The sequence below is a fragment of the Columba livia genome, chromosome 13 (assembly GCF_036013475.1).
Source record: "Columba livia isolate bColLiv1 breed racing homer chromosome 13, bColLiv1.pat.W.v2, whole genome shotgun sequence".
NCBI lineage: Eukaryota > Metazoa > Chordata > Aves > Columbiformes > Columbidae > Columba > Columba livia.
In genome coordinates, this window is record NC_088614.1 from 11360200 (window position 1) to 11373306 (window position 13107).

The 13107-nt window shown below is 41.4% G+C and overlaps 1 protein-coding gene across 1 annotated transcript in view; it reads left to right on the forward strand.

The window, feature by feature from the left end:
• GLG1 (golgi glycoprotein 1) overlaps positions 1 to 13107 on the forward strand; it is a 79122-nt gene that overhangs the window by 42627 nt on the left and 23388 nt on the right. Inside the window, exons 4-8 of the mRNA XM_065028967.1 lie at positions 647 to 862; positions 5683 to 5886; positions 6547 to 6618; positions 8662 to 8845; positions 10536 to 10750. Coding sequence (XP_064885039.1) covers positions 647 to 862; positions 5683 to 5886; positions 6547 to 6618; positions 8662 to 8845; positions 10536 to 10750 — 891 coding nt within the window. The remainder of the gene's footprint in view (positions 1 to 646; positions 863 to 5682; positions 5887 to 6546; positions 6619 to 8661; positions 8846 to 10535; positions 10751 to 13107) is intronic.

The following is a 13107-nucleotide window of genomic DNA, read 5'->3' on the forward strand; positions in this document are numbered from 1 at the left end:
AGCCAAGATTTTTATTTTTGTTGGACCATGGAGTGAAATGGTTTAGTATCAACAATCAGTCCCTATAATAGCCTGATAAAAATAATTTGATGAGGGTTTTCCTTTATAGTAATTTTCAGCTTCCAGCAAGTTATAAACAGTTCAATATATATGGTGTTGACTTTTGAATCAGTCTCACTTCTAGCCAAAATGTTATATTGTACGAGGTCAGGTGGCTAATGGGGTCCAAGTATGATTTAGTGATGTTGTAATACGCTCAGCTTTCTAAATAAAGGTTTGTCAAACTAGCATTTTTTCCTACAAATCCACTTGATTGCAAGGGTTCAATGTGATTATTATGAAAGATGATTATTAAGCAAGAGGGTTTATAATCCCCAATGTCGCTGTGTTTACTTTCTTCAGATACTGGCACACGAGGCATTTCTCATTTCTGAAATATTTTCAACTATTCTAACTTCCTGCAAATCAAACTAAAGCCTTGAGGGTTTCTTTACCAGCAGATTTTGAAGCTACACTTGCAAGTTACTTTGAGGATTTTTTTTTTTTTTTAAAGGTTAAATTCAGTAGCTGCAGCCACTGCACTTTTATTCTTTTTTCTTTTTTTCATTTTTTCATTTTTCCTTTTTTTATTTTTTTTTTTAAACAGATCAAGGAGTGTGCAGATGAACCAGTTGGTAAAGGCTTCTTGGTGTCATGTTTGGTGGATCACAGAGGCAACATCACTGAATACCAGTGCCATCAGTACATCACTAAAATGACAGCCATTATCTTCAGTGATTATCGGTTGATCTGTGGCTTCATGGATGACTGCAAGGCTGACATCAATCTCCTGAAATGTGGCAGCATTCGACCTGGAGAAAAGGTATCCAGAGAACATGTAGATTGTCAATAAGCTTGTAAAAGTCCTTCACTTAAGGAAACTTATGTGAAGACTCTGCAATAGTATTATTACCTTACTTGCAACTGAGAAAATACATGGTGTATTTTATCTGTCTGAAAAGGGTGATGTCCTGATTCTGTGTAGTTCTTTTTAATAAATATGCATTTGTTCTTCTGTGATGGACTGCTGTTCAGAGACGACTTTAGTTTGTCATTTCTTCCCACACCACAGGTCACCTCACAGGTAGTTGTCTTTTTGATCACGCTCTGTCAGGCTTGACTCAATACGATGAATCCAAACAATAGATTTAAGCAGACCTATTGCTAGGCTTATTTCACAGTCCAGTCAGGTCTGATGCAGGAAGGTCAAGGTGATGTGGTCTTTGCATTAACCCCTTCTGCTTTCTCAAGCTGTAGTTGATAGACAGACCAAGAGCTTTAATCTGTTCGCTTCCCCTTTCCCTTGCCCACCTGAAAATGGTTGAAGGGCACATGTACCTAGTGTCACATTTTGATGGTACAGACTTACTAATACTGTACTGGTTTTACTAAATCAATGTTCTTTTGCCATATGAGACTTAAGCAGAGGTTGATGCAAATAACAGTTTGTGCCGACTAGATGTGGGTTATTTTCAATGCGCTTTCCCCATCTTCTTCAGCACAGCTAATGTGGGTGTTGCAGGAATGAGTGGCGGCTTTTACTGTACGGGTTTTTTTATTAGAGATAAAGTGAAAATTAGCTTATCGGCTATTAATGAGGTGAAAAGATTTTTAAAAAAATTACTTTTTGGTATTTTGAAAAAAGTTTTCCTAGCTGCTGTAAGCAGCTCCACATCTGTAGTGTATTAAACTGAAGTGTTAGTGTATTCCAGAAGACTTAGCTGAACAATGGAAATCAAAAAAAGTACTTGCTTTCAAGAACAAGAGTGGAAGGAACTTGCAGACACCACATGTACAGACTAGTAACAGCTGAGTAACTTGCTTTCTCCATAAAGCAAAGGTTCTCTTCTAATCCTGGCCTGAAGGACCTCATGAAATCAGAAATTACTTTTAACGGTCAGTATAGAATCAGAAGAGTAATGTGGGAGTCCTGGTTGTCAGGTCTACTTATTACTTGCAGCCTGACTGAATTAAAATTCATTAAAATACTGGTGGTATCCCTGAAGGGAACAGAAGCATGGATTTCATGAGCCATATCCAAATCTCATCTTGTAGAAGTGAACCCAGTGCTGGCAGCTTCTCTGGGTGACTGTGTAACCCCCCGTGTCGCTTGCTGAAGTTCAGATGGGCCGAGGGTGGGGATGGCCGAGGGGGTTCAGGTCACCAGGTGTCTGGGAGAGGGAAGCAAACGCAAACCTTGGGTCATCGTGTTTCTGTGTAATAGCAAAGCGAACCGCTAAACAACCTTTTACGTGGGTTAGTGTGGTTTATGCATATTCCTCACACTCTTGGTACCCAGCCCAGAGTATTTTGCCTTGGTTTGTGAAAGCGTTGCAGCCTGTTGTATGATGTCTTTTGTTATACTGTCATCCTTGGCACTTAAAGCAATTGAAGTATTTTATACTGCTATGGAAACAGCTATAAATGGCTATGCTAGCATTTCTTTTGTTCTGTTCTATCCGTTTTGTGCTTTGGAGAAATCTCATCTAATATATTCCCATCAGCTGCTCGTTCAGGTTTTATTTCCAGGCTCTAGCTTCTGAGAGTTGCCTGTAGAGAAACAGTCATTACCCTTTTGTATGAGTGAAAGTAACTGTGAATTTAATAAATAGGACTTGGACACCTGAGGAGGAAGATGGGGGAAGAGATTAATCTCTTTTTTTTCATTTTTGTTGTTTTTTAATGGAGGTAAGCACTGCTGGACCACTGACTCCATCTACATCAGGCTGCTAGTAGATTGCAGTATGATGGTTTCATCATAGTAATCAGGATAAACTGGCTTTTTAAACTGTAAAAGGCACTTCAGTAGGTATTGTGGAATTACATTGCTTCTTGAAGCCCCTCTGTTAGCTAACAATTTTCATTTTCTATACTTCCTTTTTTTGTTTTAGTTTGCTTTCTACTTCCTAACTAAATTCTGTTCATGCTGGGTTTGTTGCTTCTGATGTGGTGTTTTCTGCGCTTTCTTCTCCACGTTTCTTGCTGGTTTTCTGCTCTGTAAGAGCAATAAAAATACAGCTTAGAAGTCTTGATCTGACTGGAGACTTGATTTTGCTCTATAATGCAGAAAGGCTGTAGATGTGTCATTTGAAAGCATTAAGTTTTCAGTTTTGTAATATGTCTGTTGTAGGGTTGATTTTTTTTTTTCTTCCTGCCGCGCACCCCCCCCCCCCCCCAGTTAATGGAGAAATATTTAATAGTAGTTTCAGTCACCTTTCTAATTGGCTGTTGTGCTTTGTAGTGAATTCAGTCTCCTGGTATTTCAAGCTTGCTTTGTCTTCATGCAATAGGGATCTAATTTTAAATTGAAATTGGTAGTTACAACAGAGCTTTTCTTCTTGGACTGTCTATCAGAATGAGGATTGTATCAATCTTGTGGGTGCCCAGGATTGTATCAATCTTGTGGGTGCCCAGGATTGTATCAATCTTGTGGGTGGCGCACAGGTGCCCTGGAGCCATGATGTCTGAACAGGTGTTGATTATTTGCCATATTGAAGGCTGTGTAAGTGTCAGCTGCTCATCTGTTGTAGGACTTTACCAGATAATATTTTTCAGATTCCTAAAAAAAGGCACAATATGAGACTGTTTTCTTGATGATTATTTTTTCCCCCCACTGCTAAGTGCTTCCAGTACAGTCGTTCTCACTCTTTGCCTAGTTTCATAGAAGTACTGGACACAGAAGGGAAACAAGTCTAAATGGGAAGAGATACCATTCAGCTGTCTTTTCTTACTTAATGTTCTATTATAGCAGCGTACTATCAGGCAAAGTATTGGGAATTGCCTAACGTAAGAGTTGTCCCCGTAGCCCTAGTGTCCACGTTAGCCAGCTGGAATGCCAACCTGGAGCTCATGGCACATCTGCTGCCTGGTTTTCCACAGCATGGCTGCTCAACACAAGGTGCTCTGCTGATAAGACTGGTTGTGTTTTACCTGCCGCCTGCTGCTCCTTTCTACTCTTGACTCTTTTCTCTTTTGTAGCTTCTCTCTGCAAGTCTGCAGCTAGAAAAGTCGTGAACTCTAGGCATGTCAGGTTTCAGCCAGAATAAAGTCTTTTCAGGGGGAGCTTCTGAAAATGGTTATTTTCAATCATTTAGGCTTACCAGCTCCTCACTTGTAATTACTGCCTTTGACTGACCTCAAGGATTTGCTGAACAGTGTTTGTGTTTGGTGTGGTTATGGATCAATAGCAATTTTAAGTAATGTGGGGAACGTACTACTAACTGGTATTCCACAGATCCCTTTTGGGTTCAGTTCTAAAGGGACTACTGATATATAATCGTATTTCTTCAACGATGCTGATGTCTGGTCAGCATGTGGGGCTGGCCGGTTCCCACTCAAAGAAAAGTGAAAACCCAAATATGGATGCTTAGGGTGTGTGGTTGGGGGTTTTTTGACTTTTTTAAAGGCAAAACTAGTTTTGGTCCTTTTAAACTGATGATATGTCTGGATTGTGTTTACAACTCTGCAATCAGCCAAATTCTGCTTGTGCTCCAAGTGTAGCAGAGTTAAAACAGGAAAGAAAGGTTGCGTGCCTGAGGAGGCATGTCAGAACAAAAAGATTTGGAAGAGTTGCATGGCTTTGAATAGTGATGGTTGTGTTTTCTGGAGCCTGCTCTCTTACTCATGCTACTGCAACAGCAATGGATGAACCTACTTGACAGAGCAAGCGGAAAGGATATTTCCTAATGCCACGCTGAATGATTGAAATGTCTGCAAATCTCCATGACCTGTTGTTTACTCCAGGTAGTCTGATATAAGTTTAGTAGCAATATCCTTTCACAGCAGAGCAGCATAAATTAAGGTGATCTTCACAGGAAAAACTTGCAGAAGCCTTGAGAGATCTGTTCCAGAAGAGTTCTTGTTTATTGGAGGAGTCAGACCTTCTACAGAGGGATGGGGAAAGTACAGTTCCCTTTCTAAACATGTAAAAAGGATGAAGGAAACTAAATGGAGCTTTGCTCTGCCTCTTCTGGGCTTTCATACAAAGCACGGGCTCTCTGTGTTTATTGGCAGTCACTGGTCATATTCCAAAATCATCTTCAGGTTTGCAGGACAGTGGATGTGGTGGACAGTAAGGGGCAGAACTGCTTTGATTACTTATTTATTTATTTATTTTTAGTTCTCCAAGTGGAGGAATTAGCATCGAGAAGGCTACATTGGTCAAAGCTCCTTTGTGGCCTTTCTGGCACCACTAATTATCACCACCCAAACTGAAGGCTTGTTTCAGCATGGAGAAACTGATTTTATTTTTTTTTTTCCTTCCAAGTGTGTTTTCAATGTGATGCTGTTGCCATGGTGTGAAGAGAGCTATGTCAGATTAAAGATAATTTGGCTGTTTTCGTAAACTGCTCTGAGCAGTGTGACTAAGTAGTGATAATCTCATTAAATCACATTAAAACAAACCCAGAGCATTAGACGGGGGGATTTCATGGTGACCATCAGCAGGATGGTGTTGTATAAAGTGTGTGGATGGTACAGATAAACTGTTGCCTCCTCTGAATCTAAATGCAGTTTAGGCTGAACTTTTGCAAGTTTATATGTTGACTGCTTGTTGCTTAATTTACGTGGTCCCTGTCCAGAATCACAGACCACTTGATTAGGTAAGTGGTTGATTACAGATGTTGTCTTGCTCTTGTCCTGTAGGATGCCCACTCGCAAGGAGAGGTGGTGGCATGCCTGGAAAAAGGCCTGGTAAAAGAGGCAGAGGAGACTGATCCTCGAATTCAGGTTTCCGATCAGTGTAAGAAGGCAATTCTTCGTGTAGCTGAGCTCTCTTCAGATGACTTCCACTTGGACCGGCATCTCTACTTTGCATGCCGAGATGATAGAGAACGATTTTGTGAAAATGTGAGTGGTTTCCTCTTGCTGTCTCTTCTACAATAATACATTTAAAACAAACAAACAAAACACACAGTGAAAGGAGGAGTAGAATGGTAGAGTGGAGCCTGAGTGAGATAGTGTAATATTGAAAACAGGCACCATGTAGCTGTCATTTTGCAATAAATCTGGTGTTAAATTCACTCACCCAACAAACAAGCATTATTTCCAGTGTGTTAATGAACTGAATTGGCATAAATGGTTTAATGGGCATCGGAGCTGGTGTGACAGAGAGTGGAACGGCTCGCATGGGGAGGGGGCAGCAAAGGTAAGTGACTGCTGCCTCTGCAGCCGTAAAGCTGCTGCACCAGGTCAGTCTGGGCTGGCTCTGCTCACAGCGCTCCCGAGCCCTGGCGCCATGAGCTGGAAAGCTGCATTGTTCAGTCTGAAATGGCTTGTATCAGCTGAGCGTTGTCTCGCTGAAAGGGTGATGAACAAGACCAGATTTTTGTTTTAATGCAATAAAATTTTAAATATTGTTGTAGTATAGAAGCTATCGCTGTCATTCGAAGTATTAACTTTAAAATATTTCTGGTTTAAAAAATAAATCTCTTTAGGTGTATTTTAACCTGCTTGTTAAGCATTACCAGTCTTATCTTTAATGGCAAATGTTACTGTTCCGTTTCACAGACTCAGGCTGGGGAAGGCCGAGTCTACAAGTGCCTCTTTAATCACAAGTTTGAAGAATCGATGAGTGAAAAGGTGGGTATCTATCTTGGCGAGACAAATCCTTAATGCAGAAATCATTGGATAATTCATCAGTCCAGGCTACCTTATTCTTTTCCAGTGTGAGGAAAATCCATCACCCACGTAGTCGGATAACTGACTGCTTTAACAGATGCTTTTACTTTGATATGTTTGTATTTCCAGCTACGTGCTGATGGCTTGAATTAATTGTACTCAAGTTACAGCCTTTAAAGTGGAAGGTTTAAATAAATCAAAGCTTTTGGGTGGCTAATTTGGGAAGGTAGACTTGGAGCTCAAGTGGTAGTACTGTGGCAGAGCATTTAAAGGTGAAGTTGCACCATACGGGGTAAGCTGTTGATAAATGCTGTCATAATGTACAGATTAGAAACAAAATGTCCAAATGCCTCTGCAGGAAGCTGTGTGTGTTTCACTTTGGCTTTCAAGGCTATGAGCGTTGGACTGTGAAGCAGAAAATCCTGTGGTCAGTTACTGACATTTTCCTTAACTTTTTTCCTGAAGATGTTTTTAACGACAACAACAAAGCTTTTCCGGAAAGCCAGTCCGGAAAAGAGTTTGTACTGGTGTAGGTGTTTTGGGAAGACAGCAATGCCTTCAGTGATTTCAGAAGCAGCATCATAGTGTTTGGGATTATACAGAGCTATAGAATCTGTCTGAAGGGATACAAAGATGGGTATCCGTAAAGCCCTCCTTGGAGAAGCTCTGCTGAAGGACCCAGGTTCAGAGGCCCGGAGGGATCAGACTCATTTCCTTTTCTTTAAATGCATTAGCTATCTGAAAGCTTAGTTCCAATTAACAAATTCAAAACTGGGAGCGTGATCCCTGGGGGCTTGAAACAAAGCTTCGTTTTGTATGAGCGCATTACTGAAATGGACTGCTATTTTTGATTAACCTGGTTTTTGTTGTACAGGGACAGTGGTGGTTTCTGAGGGGTCTTTTCTGTGGTCAGCTGTCTAAGATACGGATGTAAGATGCTGAGGGTTAGACAAAGCTGTAGCAGGTGACTTGGTAGGGAGAGAGGGGTGGATGCTCTGGGGGTGCAGTTTGCAGAGCAGGAGGAACATGAAAGCTGGTTCTCATGCTTGTGGCTGCTGAGATTGGACTGTCTGCAGAGTCACTAGTTTTGTAGAAACTGCTACCCAGTAAAAAGTCCACCACATAGCTGACAATAGCTGCCCAGTGGGTGACTCGCTTTGTGTAATCCAAAACCGCTCACCCCCTTCCAGGGGAAGGAAAGTCAGAACCCTGGTGTAACGAAGAGAAGAATGATATGGGCCTTCTCTCTTCCTTGTGCCAAGATTGCTCCCTGTTCTCCCCACCCTAAAATTGCACAATTTTCCTTCTTTTCAAATAGTCCAAGAATGGACAAATTTGCCTGAGCTATTCTGAATTATTTGCCGCCCTCACATTTAATTTTTAGAGAATTTAAACGAAAAGCTATGAAGTGTAGCAGTGTTTTTACAAGCCCTTTTTTGGATGAAATTTAGAAGGTTGTTCTTGCAGCTGCTGGATTTGGGTTTGATCACAGTGCATCCTAGTGAGCCTCACCCATTGTGGAAAATGGCTATAAATTCCCATGGTTGGACTCTTTATCTGCTGTCATCTGTTCAGCATGTTGCAGAACAAATCGAAAAAACCCAGTATTTTGTAAATACGACTGGAAAAAATTGTTTCTTGAGGGCATGGGGTGAGCATGTACCACAGCTGGGATAAATGTCAGCAACTGATCCTAGTTGCTGAGAATGAGTCACGCTCTCAGCCGTAGCTGTTCACAAAAAGCTGGATGAATGTGCAGTTTTAAGAAGTGCTTTGCAGAGAGCTGCTGCCTTTAAACCCCTTGATCTGTTCACCTCAGTGTGTGGTGTTAACTGTGTGGTTTCTATGAGACAAATGAAATATAACTGCAGTCCAGCTTAAATGCATTAATTTTAAAGCATCAGTCATCTTTTGAAACGCAACTTAAAAATGTAACAGCAGCAAGTTTAGCTCTCCCGCCTGCATTCAGAAGCTCCTTCAGCCACCCCCGTGTGTCTCCCGCAGTGTCGTGATGCGCTGACAACCCGCCAGAAGCTGATTGCCCAAGACTACAAAGTCAGCTACTCGCTGGCGAAGTCCTGTAAAAGTGATCTGAAGAAGTACCGCTGTAACGTGGAGAACCTCCCCCGGTCTCGGGAAGCCAGGCTTTCCTATCTGCTGATGTGCTTGGAATCCGCTGTGCACAGAGGTAAGTAGAGTTGAATCAAAAGATGTGTGACTTGCTGGGATCTAGATTTAAAAGTTTCTCTTGGACCTTTAGCTTGAACATGTATTTACAGTCCCCTTCTCCAAGTAACCTTTTTCAAACTTGGGTTCAAAGGTGGGTCTCCTTATTGTGATGCTTTCATCTCTGTTGTTCTGAAGATCAGGATAGCTGAGTAAACCTCTGGTGCTGGCTCCTATTGTGTAGGCAAGGAGTTTAAAAGGCAAAATAGCAAATCTGGTTTGGACTGATGATGTGTAGTTGCAAATCCTTCTATTCACTGTGAATTCAAACAGCTTTTTTTTTTTCTCCTCCTTTACATAGTAAGCATTACATATGCTATTTGGTTGAAACATAAAATAGAGAACCTGTTTATCATCACTCAGGGAAAGCCAGGAGTAGTCAGTCCTCTGCTGCACATAAGTAATGTTCTTTCCTTGCAGTTCAGTAGCTTGAGTAAATGCCTTAATATCTAATGCCTGCTTTTCCTATGTAGAATGAAGTGTGAGAATATTATTTTTGTTCATTTAAGTTAGTGTAAGCTGGAGATGTTCTAATGCTGGCAGCTGTCTCAAAGGCATTAGAAGAATGTAGCAGGCCATGCTAAAGATTGTCTGTGAAATTGCCATAATATGTAAAAATGGCACATTACATCCTCTAGATTTGCACTGGAGAATTATTTGGTTTTCCCCTTGGCGTGGGGCTGGGTGGGTTCTGGTTCAGCAGCAGGACTGCTGGCACGGGACAGAACGGCTGCTGTAAAACCATAAGCAATCTGTGCATTTGTGAGGTTGAATAACTCATTGCTTCTGATTGATGTGGAAATCGTGTGTGTTGTTTGGGGAAGAGTTGTGGGTGGTTGTGTTTTGTTGTTGGTGTGGTGTGGTTTGTTTGGTTTTTTCCCCCTTCTCCATGCAGTAGGGAAGGTGTTTTCCTGAATTACATGCAGAAAACTGCTGTTCAGTTAGTAATTTCCACTTTCACGGTGGAACACGTTCTGCAGTGTGTGGCTCATGCACTAAGCCTAGCCCAGGAGGAACACTAATTATTCCTCACACCTCCATGTCTGTGTGATGGTGTCTGGGAGCCCCTGTTGGGGTGCAGGACCTCCGGTGCATGGGGCGTTGTGCAAGTAGAAACAGGTTGTGATGGGGGCTAAGGGGATGGCATAGCAAAACAGATGTGTTCCTTTTCATTTTAAAAAAAGTCTCCATGGGGACCATAGGAAAGCTTATAGCAGATCTAAGCATTGATTGAAGTTACGTATCTGTGCAATTGCAGTGGTTTGTTATTCCTGGTAACATATTCTATTCTGTGTTTTGGCTTCCTGAGCAAGTATGTGCCTATTGCTCTAGCAAACCTTTTCAGCTGTTCTTCAAAAGCACCTCCTGTAATGTGAAGTCCAAAATAAGATTCTCTTGATCTTTCAGGAATCCCTTTTTTCAAATCCATGTATTGGATCCAGAGGCTCGCTATTTTAAAGGTTCAATTAAAAGCTTGGAGCTTCCTTAACAACTGGTTTAATCCCCAGCACATCCACTCTGGTGCATTTGTTGCAGTCTGGTGTTCTCTAGAGTGTGGACATCGTCTCTGTTGTTCCAACCTGATGGTAGCGTAGGTCAAGAAGGGCTCTGCTGAGCATTAATACTAATACTGTTGTCTTCTCTTGGCTCAGGTCGACAAGTGAGCAGCGAGTGCCAGGGTGAAATGTTGGATTACCGGCGCATGCTCATGGAAGACTTCTCGCTGAGCCCAGAAATCATCCTGAGCTGCCGAGGGGAGATCGAGCACCACTGCTCGGGCCTGCATCGCAAAGGTCGCACCCTGCACTGCCTCATGAAAGTAGTACGGGGCGAAAAGGGGAACGTCGGGCTTAATTGTCAGCAGGCGGTAGGATGCTTTTCTGTCACTTGACTTCTTGGTTAGTCAGTAGAGCACTGATTTGTCTGTTAATGTTTTTTCTTGCGATGGAGATTCTTCCGAAGGCAGTCTGGCTCTGCCGGGTGCCAGTGAATGCTGGAGGCAGTTGTCTGATTGTCATGGTGTGAAGTGTAACTTCAGTTACAGCACATTAGTAATGTTCTTTTTTTTTCTCAAGAAATAACGTTTTTAGATTGTTTTGCTCTGGATTTTGTACTGGATCTCCAGTAGTTCTTCTCCAGCAACTCTCAAGTCATGGAATTCTCTGCTGGGTGCAAGATACAGGGAAACTTGCTTTTTTTCTAAGTGTTAAAACATTCCCTCTCCTTCCCTTTTCCCTCCTATCTTGGAAATGCACTATATCATCTTAAAGCACCTTTCCACTTAGTTTTATTTTTGCGATTTCATTCAGCTTAAATGTTAAAAATGGAACTTCAAGGACAGGTGGGTACAACATACTGCTGCATGTCATCGTAGTTGCAGCCACTGAAGGAAATGTTGTCCTTCTCCAAAATATTTCTTTAAAATGGGCTGATTCTTTTGCCTTCTTAAAATTCCATCTTGGCCCAGATGGATCCTGTTTGTGGTATCTTTAAATTGAAAGCAATGGTTTCATATTTATTCAAACTCAGTAGCTTTTTAATGTAATATTACATTTTTGTACTTAATACCTGCTTTTAATGACCCATGAGCCTGGAAAAGTGACATCAATGCCAAAAATGGCTGGGGAGTATTAGTGCTAATGTGGGAATTTGGGAAGATATGTGCTCTTGACCTCCTGCAATATGCAGAACCACAATAGTCTGTTTTCAGTGTAAATATGGCTTAAAGCCTAAGCCCAAAATGTTGCCAGTTTATCTATGTTATTAAAGATAAGTGAGTATCTGTTAAATTTTTGTAAGGGTTGGGATGCTTTTGTGATGAAGCTTATTTCTCCATAAATACCAGGTGTATTGGTGCAGCAGCTGTAAAGTTTGAGTCATTTCTGCAGTGAGCTGTAGTGCATGACGTATGCTTTGCAACATTAGTGTGAAAAACTGAATGCTTGTTTCTTTTTAAATATAAAATCAAACTTGCTGCCTCAGAACTTGATTCTTTGCAAATTGTTGGAAGATCAGTTCACCTTGGCAATAACTTCCAGATGGTGAAGTCGTTCAGAACCAAGTAATAAGGCAGGGGACCCTCAAAAGTGATAGAAGATTTCAGGCTTCTGTGGAAAAAGAATGTCTGTGAGTAGGGTTGGGTTTTTTTTTTTTTTTTCAGTTTTTTTATACTTAAGCTTCTGTTTTATTTTTGTACAGTAAGTCGATGCAGCAGCAGGGTTTGTCCGTGACTCCCCTTCAAGGTGAATGACCCATGTTCTGTTCTCTGTGCAGAAGCCAGCAGGAGCAAATTAAGTGTTGATTTTTGTAAAAATAATATTAGTTTGTCCATATTTTTATGGGCAAGAGGAATAGGCAATTACAAGAACAGGATAAACATTCCAAGCTCTGGGTTTCTGAGGACTGGCATGATGCTATTATATAGCTGCCTGTGACTTCTGAGGTACTAAATCATTTATTATTAATGTTTTAGTGTGAATGGTAGTGGTTGTCTCAGTGGTCACTGGTTTTGCTCTGTTTTGATTTACTGTAGTTTTAGTAGTATTGGTAGGTAACGCTAATACAGCACTTCAGTTTCTTGGCTGGCTCAAAGCGGTAGGACTAGTCCTGAAACTCTTCAGACACTGTTGCCTAGACAGTTTGCTTGAGGAAATTGGAACAAGAAGCATCTAATTTGAATCTGGTTTTACTTACTGGCCTGTCTGTCAAGGTTTGCTCTGATTCTTCTTGCTTTACAAAAGGAAGATGTTTGCCCATCTGCCAAAAACGACATAAAGAATCCCCAAACGACAAACATAACCAAAGAATCTCCATAATTTTATTTTCCTGCAGGAGCATCTGCTTCTTCCCTTTCCTGCACAAGGGACATGAGTGATTCCTTGTACTTAAACTGTCAATGAAATGCATTCTCAAACCTTCTGAAACTGATTTCTTGATCTGAGGGTTTCAGTTTCTTGTGATGCCTCAAGCAGAATCATCTCGCTTGTGAGAGTCTGTGCTTGAGATTTAAGCGTGCTGTTGAGCAAGGGGCATGCCTAGACCCAAACATCTAGAGCTGTGTGTGGGTTTTTTGTCTCAGTTTTGATCAGTGAACGCAGCAAAATGTCCAAATTCTGCAAATGGTAGAGGAACGATGGCTTGCCATATAACGGAAGTGGTTCAGCCTAAGTCACAAAAAAAACTCATGGGTGTTTGGTCAGCCTTCTCTTGCCTAACTGTAGGCTG